Source organism: Ammospiza caudacuta, chromosome 1, assembly GCF_027887145.1.
Source record: "Ammospiza caudacuta isolate bAmmCau1 chromosome 1, bAmmCau1.pri, whole genome shotgun sequence".
In the NCBI taxonomy this organism is placed as follows: domain Eukaryota; kingdom Metazoa; phylum Chordata; class Aves; order Passeriformes; family Passerellidae; genus Ammospiza; species Ammospiza caudacuta.
Window position 1 is genome coordinate 116,950,652 of NC_080593.1, and position 18,784 is coordinate 116,969,435.

Sequence of the window (18,784 nt, forward strand, 5' to 3'; positions counted from 1 at the left end):
TACTGTATTGCCTCTTAAAGGTGGCCTTGTAAGTTTTTAATATCAGTAGCAGACGTTAATTAGCTTTATTTTAATATTTATTTCTAAAGATTAAATGCTCGTGTTCACGTATAGAATTTATTAAAAAGAATTTTCAATGTAACAAGCTGTTAAAGTAAGAAAATATTTAAATATAAATAATTAGATGGCTTTCTGGGTTCTTGCTTTTAAAATCTTGACAAGTATTACAAGAAATATTCTGTATGCTTAGGCACTGTTTCTTTCAGATATATTTTCACAACATGTAAGAAACTTCAGGAAGGTGCTATTAAGCTTTGTTTTGAAACTTTGAAAATAAGCATTTTCAAAAGATTCTTTTACTACATACATCTCTAAAGGAAAGAAAATTTTAAGTATGGGGTCTTTTTCTATTTATAATAGCTCTTTATGGTTTCTGGTTTTTTCACTGCATAAATTGTTGGAATTGTTTTTCTTTTCTGGCTGTGTTTGTTTACTTTGGGTTTTCGTGTATTTGAACATTTCTGGAGTTTTGCAAGGGAGTGTCCAACTGATGCTGTTTTCCTTGTGGGTTTATGGTTATTTCTCACATACCTATGATGCTATGGTCCTTTAATGCATTTCTCATTGTAAACAGTTTTAGAGAACTTTCATCAATAACCAAGAGTCTAATCACGGCAGCTTGATATTTCAGGGCCTCGGGCCCTTTATGACAGTTGGGTAAATTTTTGCCATTCCCACATGAACAAGCTGGCAGCAGTGTTTATGTACATAAAATCAGAGATTGCTGAACTCTTTTGAGAAATGAGAGATTGGATCAAATCCCCAGTCCCCAAACTGGGGCAAGTTTCGCACCTCCTGAGGAAGAACCAAGTTGGTCTTCCTATTCAGCTGAAATGTCCTACTTGCTAGAAATCATTTAATTGCACTGGAGCAGGGTTAGTAAACCAATTTCCTTGTCAAGTACCATATGTGGTCTTTTTTTGCTCTTTTCTTTATTTAAAGAAACCTTGCTAGTACTTTTTTGTTTGTTTGTTTTAAAGTGGAAGCTTTTGAAAGAAAATGCTGGAAAAGGATCTGTCTCTCCATACTGAATCACAAAATTCTTATGGTTGGAAGGCACCTCTGGAGATCACCTCATCCAGCCCACCTGCCAAGTCAGGGTCACCTGGAGCAGGTGACACAGGAAGGTGTCCAGATGTATTTTGAATATCTCCAGGGAGGGAGACTCCACAACCTCCCTGGGCAGCCTGTTCAGTGCTCTGCCACCCTCAGTGTAAGGAAGTTCTTCCTCTGTGAAACTTCCTCTGATTTTGTTTTAGGCCATTGCTCCTTATCCTGTCACTGGCACCACTGGAAAGAGCCTGGCACCCTTGACAGCCACATTTGAGACATTTGTATAATACAAGGTGTAGCCTGGTACTTTGAGTATCTGCCATGGAAGGCTGCTTCCAGTCTGGACTCCAAATCTGGTGGAGGAGGAAGTGTTTTCTTGGTCATCCTCCCCAGCTCTGGCTCTGTTTTAAGGTCTGGCAGGTACCTGCTGGATGAGACAATGTGACTGACCAAGGAGAGGAGATCCCTGGTTTTTCTACATTTTGGGAATTATCATTAGGCTTAGTTGTTTGCATGGTTTTTAGCAGAAATAAGAACTTCACTTAAGCTAGGTGGCATGGGTGCTTGGGGCATGCCCATGGGGCCTCTTTCCCCGAACATACCTTCTATCCTACATGCTCGTGATCATTCCAGATTTTTCACAGTTTCCTTCCAAAGAAGTGAAACAGGGGAGATGAGCAGCCATAGAAGTCATATGGGAGATGAGGAAAGCGTCCAGGTTTTGACTTGGTTTGATGTTCAGGACATAGCTGAGGCCTTGTAGACAGGCAGAAGAGCTCAGAAGTGATTCTCAATGTATTAGTTGAGGGAGAAAAGTACTGGCAGAGGAACTGCTTTGTGGTGAGATCCAAGCTTAAATATCAGCTACCCAAGATTTTATGAGTACTGCTGTCACCTAAGTGGTGAGCAGAGACTCTGTTTCCCCACAGAAAATGCCATTTAGGTGTATGTGTTTCAGTGCTGATGAGTTTTGAAGGCTCAGCTTGATGTTGCCATGCAGCAATAGCCAGGAAGGCGATGAACCTACAAAAGTCTTCTGGTCATGGGTCCTTAAATCTTTGACTACAACGCTGTTTTGGTAGGCACACTGCACATTTAATATAAACATTCATTTTTAAAATCTATACCTGCATTTATCCATTTAAATCTGGTTTGATTTTTTAGTATTTCCAAGATAAAAGGTTCTTCTAAGACAAAGTGGTTTATGTTTTAGGGCATACTCCATTGTGTAATAAAGGTCACATCCCTTAGTCTAATCCCATAGCTGCACTGCTATGCTGCAGTAGAGTGCTTTAACATTCATACAGGTTTTCAAACATTTATAGAATTTAGGACTATGTTTAATTTATCCCAGTGTGACAAATGGTTCAGAATTGGCATTTTGAAAATACTGCTATCAAGATGTATGTTCTGTAGGTGAGTTTATAGCTATAATTTTTTTGGTGAGGGATGCTGCAGAAGTTACTGAGCTGTTTCCCAGCTGCCTGATTACTGATGAGACTTGTGCTTCTGCTGTTGAGGACCAGACTTGGCAGTGTTATTGGGGGTACCACGTGGGTGATGGTGGAGTCTGAGAATCCTGCTAGTGAGGTGATGTGTCTGTAGTAAAACTAGAAGGAGGGTGTTTTGCAGATGTATCTCCACATTTTTGCGGATAGATTTTTATTTCCTTCTTTGCAAGTGCATATGATTTCTATGGAACTTATTGCCATAAGATTTTTGGTGGCTTCAAATATGTCTCACTCTGAAAGTGGGCTTGTTAAGAATTACCATGGTCTTGAGATGGAAACTAAAATGAAAAGTTTTACATTTAAAACATTTTTGCTGATCTTCATAATTGAAATAATTTTTTTGTTCCGTCTCCCTGTTTTCCCCTACTTTACAGCAGTGAACCCCCAATTAACTTTTTTTTCCCCACACACTACCAGGAAAAAAGGTTGGTTTATCAGGATGCCAAATCCAAACATGGCCATGAAGGACATCTACCAGCAGCAAGAAGATGAGATGCTAGTTTTTCCTATCAGTAGAAGAAAAGGGGAGGGTAGTGCAGATAGCAGCAGTTACTGCATCTTACAGAAGTAGGAGAGAACCCTCCCTTTTTCCAGAGAAGAGGGACCAAACAGGTGGGACTTGGTACAGCAGGGACCTCTATCAGGCTTTGATAACCTCTGAAATGTAGCTGAACACCAGAGCCAAGTATCCTGTATTGAAGAAGGGGATTGTGTTGATCTTTAAAAGTGCATAAAATATCCTAGGAAAACTGTGTAGGCTCAGGAGCCCACAGGATAAACTGGGAGTTGTGGCCTTGTAAGGAGGAGGCTGTAAATTTAAAATATTACGGTTATGGATAGATGTGGAATTAAAAGTATAAAAGTAGTTTATATTTGAGACCATTGCCACTGGCTGATGAACAAGTAGTAAGGGTGTTTCCTAAAACTTTGTGAAGTGTTTATTATTCTCATAAAATGCACACTGAAATAGAAATATTCACATAAGGCTACAAATCCAGGAAAACATCATATTCCTTATTATAATTTTTTAGGCCCTTTGCTGTTTTGGTTTGTGTTTTTTGGGGTTTTTTTTTGTTTAAGTAAGCAACTGAAATTATTGCAAAGAACACAATGCTGTCTAAGTAAAACAGGGGTCCAGAGAAAACAAAACTGATTTACAAACACAACTTTTATAAACACGGCTTGTAGTAAATAATAAGATATTTTCTTTTGGTTTGTACTGTCTCATTGGAAAAAGGAGAATTTCATTTCTGGGCTTTCTTCTGCATTTATGCAGCCTGTTGAAAGAAATCAGAGTTTTCATCATTGTGACGTATCTATGGGGAAGTATTTATCCGAGAAGCATCCCTGGGAGTGGATTACTGCTACTGGGTAGGAGATGGATTTCAGAACTAAAAAGAAGCAAAATACTTCCTAAAGTTTTTTCTTTCAAAGAAGTATCTATATCCAGCTCCCAGTGAGATCTAGGCATACATTACAGGGTTAGTATGTAAGTACAGCTGCTAGGTTGCTTTCCTGTTTTCCAGACGTTTATACCTCCATGGATTTCCCAGCAGCTATTTCAACTTAACAGTGTTAGCATTTCTGGTTATGGCAATGTCCTGCTTTAAACCTCATCATTTTCACTGCATATTAAAATAGAAAGAGTGCTCAGTGGTGACACTGTGGTATTTATGGAGAGTTTTGTCTTAAAAGCCTTTGATGTAAGAGCAAAGCAGAATTAGCATAAATGTATCAGCCCATATTATGCTCAGCTATGCAAGCTATTGCAAACAATGTTAGTTGTAGTTTGGTATTTTTGGTTGGAAGTAACACATCAGCAGTGAAAAGTGACTGCCTTTGCCAAAGTTACTGCCTTCCCTTTGGTGGAAATTTTTCTTGCCTTGTAATTCTGCCACTCTCCGTTTCAGGTCACTGTAGTTCACATTATTCATGACCTTTTGAAGGTTTAAATGTATACTTGAACAGATGCCTGTTGCTCCTACTGTTCACTGTACCACATTTTAGGGAGGAACAGAGTTGAAAACAGGCACTTTCATTTGTATTTTGAGTGATGGTAGATCTGAAACACTATTTCATCTCCTCATGCTTTATCTTGACAGTTAATATTATATGGGACCAAGACTACACAGCATACACATCTTTATCTAAAATTGGCTTAAAAAATGAAATACTGCTGCCATTCTGGATATGGATGACCTTTTATCAATTTCATCCAAGTTTACTTAGGCTTTGCCTGTTTTTTTAAACTTAGTAACATACATATGTGAGGTTTACAATGACAATTATCTACAGAATAACTTGTATCAGTTTTAGGCATACATATTAGTATAACTTAGCACACAGACCTGTAGCCAGTGATTCTCAGTGAAGCTCTCATTTGTAGGCTTTGCAGTGACTGTTAAATAACCAGTATCTTCATAATGGGGCCTGCAGCTCTGAAGGGCACCCAGGTGTTAGGGGAACCTGACATTTTCCATCTGTGTCCTGCATTCCTGTGTAGGTTTTGTTTTGTGATCTCTTTGAGTCCTGTTGCAGCCACCTCTTGATTACTTGTACTGGAATTTATGTCTTGTTATGGTGCATCTTGAGGTAGTGGTAGTTATATTTTATCACCTGGAAAATAAAATTGACACAGGCCTTTAAATATAAAGAAAGGCAGAGTAAAGGCTGTCAGCCTTCATTATATTTATCCACCATACATCATCCTCCCTTCTGTGCAATCCCTTCATCTGCTGTCCCAGAGGGATGAATTAGGAGAATGAGCTTCATTGTAACTTTGTCAGGTGAAGCAATGTCCTCACCAAAGTCAAGGACAGGCATTTCACTCATTTCATTTAGACCACATTTTCACATGGCTCTTTTTGCTGCTTTTTCTGTAACTTGAATACTGCTAAAATATGTAATGCCTTTCTGTGGATGCTTTTAGACAAAGACTGGGTGAAATGTGGCCAAACGCGTAGGAGCTACAGGACACCACAGAGCGGAGGAGGGAAGTGTGTCATTTACTGTCAGTTGACACCATTCAGTCAGTCTGTGTTTGGAATGCAGTTTTAGGTATGAGAGGAAAAAATGAACTCTATTATTGTTCAATACTGTTGTATTCATAATAGTGCTAGAAATAAATACTTGCCACAATGGAGTCTGCTCATAAATTTCCCATACATTTCAAGAAACTGCATATTTAAAATATATGGACCTAGGATTCCGAAGTTTCTGCATAGTTTATGTCTTCCTACTGCCTCAGTTTTAAAGTAAGGAAAGAATATTTTATAGGAGATTTACTTGTAGTTAATGTTACTTGTTACTATTGCTGCTCTAGGCTGTGTTGTGTTCCCCTAAATCATGCAGATAGTGCATTGGTTATTTAAATATGAATATCTGACAAGCATATTATGGACTCAGGAGTGATTAAATTGTGATGCCTAGAATGAATTAAGTGCTTTGAATCTCTGCCTCTGCCACAAAGGAATCCTGGATTGAAGTGTCTGGCCGAAAATGCAGCTTTAAAAACCCAAAACTTTGTGCATTTTGTATTCTGCTCAGCAAGTGTGCAATAGTTGTGGGATATTAGAGGAGCTCAGTAAGACCTTTCAGACAGGTTTTATTAATGTATACATGGTATTAAATAGAACTATGTTTGAATTCAACTGTAAGGTTTTTGTCTCTGTTTTCCTTGAAATAATTTCTTAAGTCTAGTAGTTTTGTAAGGAAGAGCAGTAATGGAAATCCAGAGTAAATCCTGAAAACAGTTGAGTCCATAGAAAGATTACACCTGTACAGCAGATCTCTGGATGTAAACAGAGAGAAAGGAACATTTCTTGGATCCCTAGATATATTTCGCACATTTTCTAGGAGTGGGTGAAGAAAACCTATTTGCCTTCGAGTTTCTGCAAGATATTACTGGTACCAGAGATGTTCCCAACAGGGAAAGGGAATTCAGATGCCTAAGCCATCTGAGTTTCTTTGGAGTTTAAGCCAGAAAAAAGCCATTTCTATGCCCTGATTGCTGCAATGATGATCTTCACAACTGGAATCTCAGTCTTCCCAAGACAACACTGTACTGCTGCTCTCAGCGTCTCATCATTAACAATAAAATTAATAAGTAGCAAGGTTCTGTAGTGTTGCTGTGGTGTTTCAGGTGCCCATGGACAGAAGAGAAGCTGGTAAAACTTGAGCTCGTTTTTCCAGTTAGCAGTAGGAACAGCCTGTAGCAATCACTAGCACAGGCAGAAGTTTCATTAGATTTTACATTCATCCACCTCTCTTTCATCGCACTTTCTTTTTTAACTGTATCTAGTTAGTAATTTTTATCTCTCTGAGAGGAGAATACTGAATAAGCTTTCTGGTGATACTCAAATACAGCACTTCAGTGAAATGGAGCAATTTAAACAATGCACAAAAAGTTGATCTCTTTTCTTAGCTGTATGTTCCTTAGTTCATAGCAGCAGCCCCACAGGTACAAAGCCTCCATGGCTGGCCACATCACCACTTGGCTGCTACCCCCCAGGCTCCCTGTGCTGGCTCAGGTGGACATTTCTGTCCTGGCTCCTCACCAGGTCCTGTCTTTTCTTTCTAGACATGCCTGAAGCACACTGCCAGTTGTAGCATATTCCCGTTGACTCCGGGGCACCTGGCTCCATATGTGCTTGCAGGCAAGCACACTTGTTCTCTCGAATGAACATGTGTGCATGGTGGGATTTATTTTTCTTCTTTTTGTTCCCTTTTAAGTGTGGTGCTGAAGCCAATGTGGATGCTCAGCCTACTGGGCAATGCTTGCTGACATTGATGAAGGCTATCCAAAGTGAGGAAGTTGTTAAATGCTGGGAAAAGACTTCCAAAAGCAGCCTCGAGCTGGAGGCCTGGGTTCCCATAGCTCTGATCTGTAGCAGTGTGCAGAGCTACTCACCAGGAGGAGAATGGAGTTGGCAGCTGTCCTCAGGGGCAGGACATGGTCACCTTTAATGACAGTGGTCTAGCAGGAGAGTTCTCTTGCTTACTCAAGTGGTATTAACTCAGTTGGGTGAACAGTGTTAAGTACAAAGAGCTCGGTTGTTTGTGGGGTTTTCTTCCTCTTGACAAAGCCCCTGCTCTCACACAGATTTGATTTCTGCACACAAGTATTAAATATACACATGAATGGGATATTTCTACAGGCACTTAGCCATCCAGCTCTGAGCTGGCAATGTGGAAAGATTTGCTTTGTGTGTACGGAAGAGAAATGTGTGTGCAGATGCAAGTTGGAATTGCCTTCTGCGCATTTGGAAGTATCATGCTTAATTTCAAAACAGTATCAATAAGTATGTTGATTCAAACGAGGAAAGCTTTTTCTCTTTCAGGAAGATTTAGTTTAAATTCAGGAAGTCAAACTGCAGAGGAGTTAGCACTAGGATTTATAAAACAGCATTGAAAGAGAAGCTTAATTAACATTTCACTACCCTTTCAATTGCACTGAATCTCTGTCTGGTTTATCACCCACCTAAATATGTTAGTTTGTATTTGAAGAATGCTTGTGACAGTGAGCCTTCAGGAGAAAGCTCAGCTTTTTCCTGTAATCTCATTATAGCATTTGTATATTTTATTTGCTCACTTTGACCTTGGATAATATGTAGAAAGTGTTTAATGTATATATATCACATGTTTCTGGTCATCAGTGATTGAGGTTGTTTTGTTTTTACTGTTAATGTAACTTGAGCTGGAATTTCAAGTTGGGCATTGATGGATGAGAACACATAGGATGACAGCAACATGAAAGCAAATCATCCCAGAGAAGGATGCTGTTCTGTGTTCTTTAAGATAGAGTGAAGAAGGAGCAGCTGCTTTTCTTTCTCTCCCTGAAGATTACAGTGATAATAGAAATTGGATATTAAAGAGGGCAGCATAGATTAATGGGGCAGTAATAAAACAAATGAGACCCATTAACGAAATCACTGCTTGAAAAGTAGATTCCATGGTAAGTGCCCTTCAGTGCCTCGTTTAGGAAAAAATATTTCAACACTTGTAATATCATCCATGGTGTTGGATTTTAGACTGTTGTGACAATCTCAGTGATAAAGCCTTAAAATAATTTAGATGAAGAGAAATTTTATTTGTACTTATGGCTTGTTAGAAAACCTGAGTTATTATGTCTATCTACATGTTGAAGACAAGTTCTTCTTTTTCAAACCCAGTCACAATGGTTTTTCATGTTCTCAAAATCTTACATAAAAAGCTAAAGACACTTTTTGTTGTTCTGTTAAGCCTGTAAGGTGATCATGAGAGCTTGGAAGGCCTTCTTTTATCGCTGGAGCACCAGTGCTATAGATACCAATGTTCAAACAAACTAGGAACTGGAACTGGTGGATTTAGTGACATCTCTTGGTTTTATTTGTTCATTCTGTATTTGATTAGCAATGAAGGATGTGCATTGCAATTAAAACTTCATGTTTCTGTTTGCTTTCTGCTTTTTAGACCAGATTGTTTTCTGGACAATTTAATGAGCAAGGAAAATACACTTGATTGACCAGATTTATACAGTATGTTGCCTATAAGGAGAAAAATGTTTGGGGGTTAGAGATAAAACATGTTCACAAATCTACTTAACTAAGCCAAATATATTAGTAATAAGTGCTTTTTTACTGGGAGATGTGTGGCTTCAAGTCTCTGAATTGTCTCATTCTGCTTCCCTTTATCCCTCTGGAAATGTATGGCTGTATTGTGATGAGGCTTAATTTTTTTAGAAATTTTTTTCCCCCAATATAATTTTGTTAAATCCAAGTTCAGAGTGTAAACATCAAACGATTTCACATCTTGTGAGGTGCAGAGGGTGCTGGGCAGGGGCAGGCAGGGGCTCCGTGTGTGCTGCCCGTGCGGCAGTGGCCGCTCCCGGGTGGAGGCAGAGGCAGAGGAGGGCCGGGAGGCGGCTGTTGCTATCGCTCTGATGTCAGGCGCTCCCGCTAACGTGTGGTTGGTTATTCTGCCTTTCAGATCGCTGCCGCTCGCTCCTGGAGCGCAGGGGGGACGGCCAGACTCCCACATCTTTCAGCGAGAAGAAAGGAGCCAGCGGAGCGGACTAATACGGACTTGTGTCGGGTGCCCTTGCCCTACAAAGGCTGCCTTTAAAAGAGAAACGCAGTGCTATTTAATGAGCTGTGAGATGAGGCACTGCTGCTAACACTCAGATCCCAGGATTCATCGGCTATTCATTGTGCTTAATGTACATGTTTCTGCACCGTGCATTTAGGAGATCCCAGAGAAGAATCCAAAACGGCTGCGGGGGAAAGACCACCAAACATGCCTACAGAAACATTACCGACAGGTAGCATGGTAAAGCCGGTCAGCCCTGCCGTGACTTTCACATCTGCCGTTCCTCTCCGCATCCTGAACAAAGGACCCGACTATTTTCGCAGGCAGGCGGAGCCTAACCCAAAAAGACTGAGTGCGGTGGAGAGGCTCGAAGCCGACAAGGCGAAATACGTCAAGAGCCAGGAGGTCATCAATGCCAAACAGGAGCCTGTGAAGCCGGCGGTGCTGGCGAAGCCGCCGGTCTGTCCCGCGGCCAAACGAGCGCTGGGGAGCCCCACCTTGAAAGTCTTCAGCAACAATGCAAAGACTGAGAGTGGAGTCCAGAGAGAAAATCTGAAACTCGAGATTTTGAAGAACATCATCAACAGCTCTGAAGGCTCCAGCTCAGGCTCAGGGCATAAGCACGGTCCCCGAAATTGGCCACCCCACAGGGCCGATTCGACAGAGCTGAACCGACACTCGTTCGCTGAATCCTTGAAGGTTTACCCCACGCAGGGCCGGAGCAGCCCCCAGGAGAGCAGCTCCAATGTCAGCAGAAGGCTCCTAGATCAGTCAGCAGAGACTTTCTTGCATGTCTCTCACAGCTCTTCAGACATTAGGAAAGTAACTAGTGCAAAGCCCTTAAAAGCAATACCCTGCAGTAGTTCAGCCCCACCTCTGCCTCCAAAGCCCAAAATCGCTGCCATTGCCACCCTGAAGTCCCCAGAGATTGAGGCAGTGGAGTCTGGGTGCGGAGTTAGTAGAAGACCCTCCCTACAGCGGTCAAAATCAGACTTAAGCGACAGATACTTTCGTGTTGACGCAGACGTTGAACGATTCTTTAACTACTGCGGACTGGATCCTGAAGAGCTTGAAAACCTTGGGATGGAAAACTTTGCAAGGGCTAACTCTGATATTATATCCCTCAACTTTCGCAGTGCAAGCATGATTAGCTCAGACTGTGAACAGTCTCAGGACAGCAACAGTGACCTTAGAAATGATGACAGTGCCAATGACCGTGTGCCATACGGCATTTCTGCCATTGAGAGGAATGCCAGAATCATCAAGTGGTTGTATAGCATCAAGCAAGCTAGAGAGTCACAGAAAGTGTCCCATGTGTGAGAGAGAAATCCACCGTAGAAAAAAGCAAGGACTGTATCTTTGTCTGTGAATATTCAGTTTGTGAAGGGTTGTGAAGTCTACTTGAAGTCTTGTACCCTTCTCAAATCTTTGTGTTGCTTGTTGTGCAATGTTTCCAAGTTGCATGCCTGTCAACATGTGAGCTGACCTGGCTTCCACTTGAACAGTAACTAACTACAAAGCCTGGCTGAGCATACACATTATCTGCCAAAAGTTTAAGACAAGAATCTGATTAGGGCTTCAGTATAATCAAAGTGTTTACATGGAAAGGTTATATGACTTCTTTGGTATTTATGTGGTTCCTCGTGGATTTTATATATGTCACTTTTTGTCTTAATACAGATATTGTCAACTGACTTTACTCGTTTCCAAGTTGAAACAGAATCCCTTTGGGGGGAAGAAAACTGGAATTGGCCAAAATATGAGGTTTAGGCATACAACGATAGGCAAAGTAGCCTTATCTCTTGTAGAAAGTGCATTATTGGCACACGAAAGCTGTTTCTAAAAGGCAAAGAATGCTATGTTCTTAAATTATGTATCATTGTTAAACTATATATCCCTACTTGTAGTAAGGCACTGTTCAGTAAAAGTTTATTTTTCCTAGGTAAGCTCCCTCTGTTTTACAGCAGAAGTAGTCTAGTGAATCTGCTTGACCTCTCATAAACTAAGTGAGATTTGCATTTGGGTTGGTGTAAGCATTTTAATGATTTTGTATTATACCAGTTGGAAAAGCTTAAAGAAAGTTGGAGTCAACAGATGACAATGGCGCAGGTACAGGATTTTGTGGGTTTGATTTTTACTCAAAGATTCCTGGTCTTAAACTTTTGACAGGAATAATTAGATCCTATAGCTGATATTGAATGCCTTTATTAGTCAAAACACATCATGACTACAAACTCCATGCTGTCTTAATTTTTTTGTAGACCTATTTGAAGAGTTAATGAACAAAAAATGGAAACACACAGCCATATCAATATAACGCCTCCTATTCAGAAGTAAATACACTCAGTAGCTGAACTATATCTGAAAAAATGTGATTATGTTGTCTTGCATATGTTATATCTAAGGCTGTGAAAGTTTGTTCCAGCTCTAGGAAAGTGTAGAAACATGACAGTATGTAGCTTTTCTTTTCTCTTTTTTTTTCCTCCTTAAGATGGTTAGTGCTGCGAATCAACCTGTTACAAATCTTTCAACAATCTGTCTTCCCAGTGGTTTAATTACCTGTCACTTCAACTGACAGTGGTGGTGTGGTAGTGGAGGAGTTGAAAGTACAGTGGTCTGCTTCATTATTATTGTATTCATGCTTTGAAGTAAATTGCAGCACTACCTTATACTACATCAGCTAATAGGAAACTTTTTTATTGTGTAAATGCTGTAAGACTTTGTATATACTTCAGTTGTTACAAAATCTTTAAAAGGAAGAGTGTTATGCTAATAAATAGCTCCTGGTGCAGGTATGGTAGGGTTTTTTTGTTCTTATTTTCACCCCTCCCATCCTTAAAACTGTATCAGGAACTCAATTGCAGTGTGTTTTAGTGCTGTAGAAGGTCTTGGTTAAATAATAGTTCCAGTAAAAGGTTTCTTTTACTAAAGTGCTTTTCAGAATATAATTTTTTATAAAATAACTATAGCAGCATGATCTGTCTGAAGAACTAGAAGAGATTTTCAAGACTCCTAAAATAGCTTGCTTCTTCCTTACCTAGCAATGTTACTGTTCCCGTTTATAGCATCTGTTCGTAATGAATCACCGCAGTCTTCTGAATTATTCTTCAGTAGTGCTTATTTATATATTTGAATATTAAAGATGTTTTACAAAGTCGGGTTCTCTCTTTTCTCTGAGAAGCCTGTAGCCCAGGTTATAACAGACAGCTACAGTTAATGCAGGCAAGACTGGAAGTGGAGCCATGCAGTCATTTGTTTCCTATGGAATTATCCTACATCCAGTTTTATATAATTGTTCTCTAAATGATTGTTTATGGAGGGAGGGAAGCACACATTCAGTTTCAGCACACATTCAGCTTCAGGAGGCTACTCTGTGATTTTTACAGTTGACTTCACAACCTAAGACTTACAACATTCCTAGCTCAGACAAAAAAAAAAAAAAAAAAAGAGGAGCTCTGTATTTCAGCTACAGGCCCATTTGTGACATTTTAAGCTCCATGGGTTTCAGTTGGCATTGACATCACACTGGTTTTTCAAGCATATTTTTCCAATAGTAAGTTCTGCTCAGTTCAGTGACTGTTTTGCCAAGGAAAATAATGCTTGAGGGATTAAAGCCAAGTGTAATGCAGCTGTACAGCAATGAAATAAAGAAGTTAAAACCGAAATAAAAAATCCACCCACATTGTTCTCTCTCAAGTGTTTTAAGAATGATGATAAACATGCTATCTCAAGTGTTGTCAGCCAAAAACAGTAATAAAGAAGCTTTTATATCTAGAAAATGGATTAGAGCATATTGCTAGTATTCTGAATTTGTTTCTCAAGGTTTGTGGGGAAGCCACAAGCTCTTGAGAAATCAAATTCATTTCCTTTTAATCACAAAAGGGTGTTGTAAGCTATCTGTAAGAGGGAGTTTCCTCACCCAAAATCTTAGGCAGCACCTTTGGAACAGCACAGGTGCTGATCTGCCTTCACTGTCCCTGCTTCCTACAGTGTGCACATGGAAAAGATTTTACAGGGCCTAGACCTTCACAGTCAGCTGGACTTGCAACTCTGGTGAGGTTGCAGTAATAGAAATCATGGGATTGCAGAATGTTCACAAGGCTTTGAACAAGCAGGTCACAATTGCCTTTATTTGTCGCTTTATTGCCATTTATGCAGATATTATTTAATTATTAGTCACCCAAGGACAATGGTCTTGTTTTTACCTGTACGTTTGCGTAAAATCCAAATCATTGGTGTCTGATTGTTTTTGTATTCAAATGGGAATAACCATTCTATACAATATAATATTAGATATTATCTGCAGACAGGTAATCCTGTCATGTCAAGAGTGCATTCTGCCTTAGGAGATTCCTGAGTGCTGAGTGCTGAATTCACAAAGAGTTGTAACCAGCTGAAATGCTTCATCAGGAACCTGTCCTAGTCCTGTTCCTGCTGTGTCCAGCAGGCATTTACCCAGGTACAAAGTGCACAGCAGGTGTTCACAGCTAAACAACAGCTCTTGTTGCAGCTCTGGAGGGAAATGCAAGCCTGTCCTGTAAAAGCTGGAACTGACAGTACTGGCCTCAGCAGTGAAGAAAAATACAGTGTGTCTTCAGTGACTGGTGTGAGCTCATACACACACACATACACCCAGACAAAAGAAACCACCACAGAAGTTTATGGTGGTTCTGTTACTTTGGCTTGCCAGAGAGGGAAGGGAAGAGGAAAATGGTGTGACCAATTACCCTTTGAAAGCTACCTACAGCTTTCCACAGAGGTAAACCTTTTATGTGAGTCAAAGAGGTGGGCATCAAAGTAAAACTGGCCTTTCAATCACTTCATATTATATAGTAACAATGTCATGAAAGATGAGAGATAAAACATCTGTGCCACAAATTTACATTCAACAAATATAAGTACCGAAATTGTCTTTTTTTTATGAATACTGTTTCTGCAAAGGAGAGCTCTGTGCTGTGAGTGTATGCACCATCTGAGTGACCGAGGGCTTTTGAAGGGGAAACACAGAACGATGATGCTTTTGGCTGTAATTCAAAAATCAAAAGGCATGCTCAGACAACAGAGCCAATCAGTATTGCTGACTTATCTCTTTTTACAGCAGTTTATCCATCCGTGGAGGCCATACGCACTTGATTCTAGTCATTGAATGAAAAACAAAGTGCCTAATGGAGCTCTGCAGTACAGAGCTGAATAATTGCAGTCTGCAGGGGAACAGGAAGGGAACTAAACCTCAAAAACAGTCTTCCTGATACCTATTGATTATGGGGTGATAATGTTTAGTACATTATATTCAGAGCTCATTTGTTTATAGGAAACATTTTATTGATCAAAGTAGTCTTAACAAATCTGGGAGGTTCCATTTTCCAAGGCCATAAAACTCTTGTCCATTGTGATTAATGCTACTACACCAGTAACTGAACACATTAAGCTTAGATTGTAAGAGCATCTGGAGTTTTGTTCCCAGGAGCAGTAAGGGTCCATTGCCGATTTCAATATAAATGTGGATATAAATGTGCTATACAGGAGAATAAACTGGTCAAGGTGTTTTGTCCTGAATTATAAGATAGCTCTATATTAAAATCTTTGTTACCATGGCTTAAATATTCAATGATATTCTGAATTCATTTGACATTCCTTGCTGTCAGCAGAAAGACTCCAATAATCTGCCCTTTGAAATATGTCATCCATAGCTTAATGGGAAAGGCCAATAAAATTGTTTGTTCAGTGTAAGGACTTTTATCTCCTGATAATGGCATCTATTAAGTGAACCTCTAAATAAGCACATTTCAGTCAGAAGTATTAACCCATAAATGCCTTTTGTTTTTCTCTCTGAAGGCCCAAATGGTGATCAATAGCTGAGTTCTACCATTTGTTACAGTTACTACATTATTGCTAAATACTCAGTTGATGTCCCTTGGGCTGCAGTGCAATCTAAAGTGGAGGCACCTGGTAGGTATGAACAGCCTTCAAGCATATTCTACATTTGATTACCTAGGAACTTGGTTGTGGCTGCCCATCAAAACTGACTAATAATAAGCAGTGACTTAAAAAAAAATCATGAAAAACAATCATTTATAATCAAAAAGTAGTCTCTTGAATGTCATTCTTCTAAATCTAAAGTAATTTTCATGATGCTCTTATGACAAGAGTAAGAGAGTGCTAGTATCTCTGCTATTACTGTTTCTTGCTTTTGGCACAGCAAGTCGTCTCCACCTTCTGGGTGTCTTGCCCTTTCTGAGTTTTCTCAGCTTTCTTCTTTTCTGTCTTCCTTCCCTTGTGGTGTCTGACTTTTACATCATCTCTCCTTTGAAAATTATGACCAAGGTCATCATACTCTCCTCGTTTAACCTCCTTTCAAAGCAACTTTCCCACAACTTGTTCTGTCTTTTATAACCGCTGTATTCATGACAGCCTGTTCCCAAGAGAGTAAATCTGTGGGTACAGTTGAGCTGCCATGTCCTGAAAAGCTAGTAATCTTTTTAATGGATTATTTTTAATTTTCTGGGGTGTCATGTTATTTGCAGGCAAGATGAAACAGCGAGAAATGCTTCTTCAGGAAGATGCAGGGATTGAAAACACTCATGAATTGCAGGATGTCAAACATATCTCAGAAGTATCAACCTCTTGGTCCAAAATTGTCTTTTTTTCTCTGTCATATCTCACTCAATGCATAGTCCTGCTATTTCTTTGTCTCCAAATAAAATGCTGGCTTGAGGACAGTTGTGTGCAAATGTGGTACAATTTCCAGTGAGCAGAATGCTACGGGTCCATTATCCAAGAAATATTTGTTGTTTTGCCTTCTGCTATTTGGTAACAGGGTACCTGTGTGTCTTACACCTTTGGCATCCAGACCACTTGTGCTGCATGTGCAGTTCCCAGGCAGCTGGTGAGAAAGCACTTGCTAAAAGGGCTTGTAAAACAAAAGGACAGTGGAAGATCCAGGAGGGACAGACAACGTTTCTCCTCACCCTCACTTTTGTGGGAAATCCTTCAGCTGTGGTAAGAGAAGGTTTAGAAGCTGAAGTCCCCAAACTGCCATCTCATGCAGCCCTGGGGCCAAAGGTCTGAGACTTTAATCCTGTGTGTGAGAGAAGGGTACCTGAGTGTCTGGGGCCAGACAGGATAAATCAGTGTGTGGAAGCAGAAGGCACTTGCTGAACCATGGTACTGCTTCACTAAATGCTTGCTATTCATGTCTTAAAACATGAAGACAAAAAAGGAACATGGTTGAAATTTGGAGAACAGCTGTGTATGCAAATGCTTTCAGACGAGATGCGGAGGTGGGCGGATAGTTTTGCTTTTTAAGAAAGGAAGCTTTTAAAAGATCTTTTAATAAATGACCTGCTTTTCAAGTATATTAATTTTTTATGAAGTCTGTCTTGCCATTCTGAACTGTAAAATCTTTGCTACTCTCAGCACACAGCATTTAGAAATGTACCAATGATGATTTGGAGTGACTTAAAGTAACAGGATGCTTAGCTGAATGTGAACCTTATTTTACTAAAATTTTGGATGGTGGGGGTTTTGTTCTTAATTTTAAAATGATTGTAGGGGGCAATAGAAAACTAACAGAGTCTTATTTATTAACCTCCTGCAAATAAGACTGGGAAGTACAGATTAATGTGTCTGCATGAAAATTACAGTATTAGGTTTTGGCCAGACTTGATTTTCTTCATTGTTTTGCATACCTCACAGCATATCAGCTTACACAAAACTGGCACAAAACTCAATCATCCCATCTGAAAATGCTTTCTGTAAACTGATGGGTTTTCTGTAAACTTATGGGTCCACCTGGTGTCCTTTCTACAAAACAGACGCTGAGGTGCTGGAGCACTTCTAGAGAAGGGCAATGGAGCTGGTGAAGAGTGTGGAGCACAGGTCTCGTGAGGAGCAGCTGAGGGAGCTGGGGTTGTTTAGCCTGGAGAAAAGGAGGCTTAGGGGGAGATCTTATTGCTCTCTAGGCCTGCCTGAAAGGAGGTTGTAGCCAGGTGGGAGTCAGTATCTTCTCCTAAATAACAAGTGACAGAATAAGGGGGAAAGGCATTGCGTGGTAGAGTTAGCCAATGTGTGGAGGTATTTAAAAGATGTGAACATGTGGCACTCAGGGGCATGGGTTTTGTTCTTGTGTGGTGAACTTGGCAGTGCTTGGCAGTGCATTTGGTGATCCTAAAGGTCTTTTCCAACCTAACAGATTTTGTGATTGTTTTGTGTTTAATGACTCTGAACAATGAGCTTTCAGAATGCTTTCAATTTCCCTTGGTTTTGTTTCTAGAATGTTCATCATCCTCCTCTCCTACAGACCGAGTGAAAATAGGAGCTTTTTATCCGTCTGTATATTCTCTGGTATTGAATTAAGGAAGTAGAGAACAGGCATGGAGCTATACCATAAAACAATTTTTAGCTGTTTTTTTTAATGAAATTGCAAGTTTGGTGTTTTTTCCTCCAAGATGCTGTACAGTCAAACAGAACCAAAGAAGTTAATAAAGTGTGTGTGTGCATGTGTGTGTGTGTGTGTGTGTGTGTGTGTGTGTGTGTGTGTTTGCACTTACAAAGTGCAAAAATATATCACAGGGCTGGTAGCAATAAGACAAGGTATATTGGGTTTAAGCTGAAAGAAGGTAGAGGCAGACTAGATATTTGGAAGAAATTTTTTGCTTTGTGTGTGCTAAAATACTGGAACAGATTGCCCAGAGAGGCAGTGGATGCCCCATCCCTGGAGGCATTCAAGGTCAGGTTGGACTAGGCTGTGAGCAGCCTGGTCTAGTTGAAGATGTCCCTGCTCATTGCAGGGGGATTGGACTAGATGGCCTTTAAAGGTCTCTTCTAACCCAAGTCATTCCATGATTCTGGGTTTTCCCCTCGGGAAACCTTAAAACTTGTTTGGCCTAAGGAAATCTTGAAATATCTCTGGACACTTCATCTGGGAGGACGATGGAAAAATTAATACCCAAATTCTAGCCTCATCGAAGTCAATGTGAACTTTGCTACTGATCTTTAGTGGGGCAGACAGCATTTCACCCGCTGTGAGAACTTAATATTTTGGCCTGTTTGGGGATGAGGGTTTCTTTCTCTGCATTGTGAATATCATACACTAA

The 18,784-nt window shown here is 40.2% G+C and overlaps 1 protein-coding gene across 2 annotated transcripts in view; it reads left to right on the forward strand.

Annotated features, from left to right (window-relative positions):
• FAM110B (family with sequence similarity 110 member B) overlaps window positions 1–14,446 on the forward strand; it is a 114,314-nt gene extending 99,868 nt beyond the window's left edge. For both annotated transcript variants that reach the window (XM_058806738.1, XM_058806747.1), the window contains one exon: window positions 9,591–14,446. In XM_058806738.1, the coding sequence (XP_058662721.1) occupies window positions 9,897–11,009 (1,113 nt within the window). In that variant the 5' untranslated portion in view covers window positions 9,591–9,896 and the 3' untranslated portion in view covers window positions 11,010–14,446. The remainder of the gene's footprint in view (window positions 1–9,590) is intronic.
• Window positions 14,447–18,784: the final 4,338 nt, after the last annotated feature.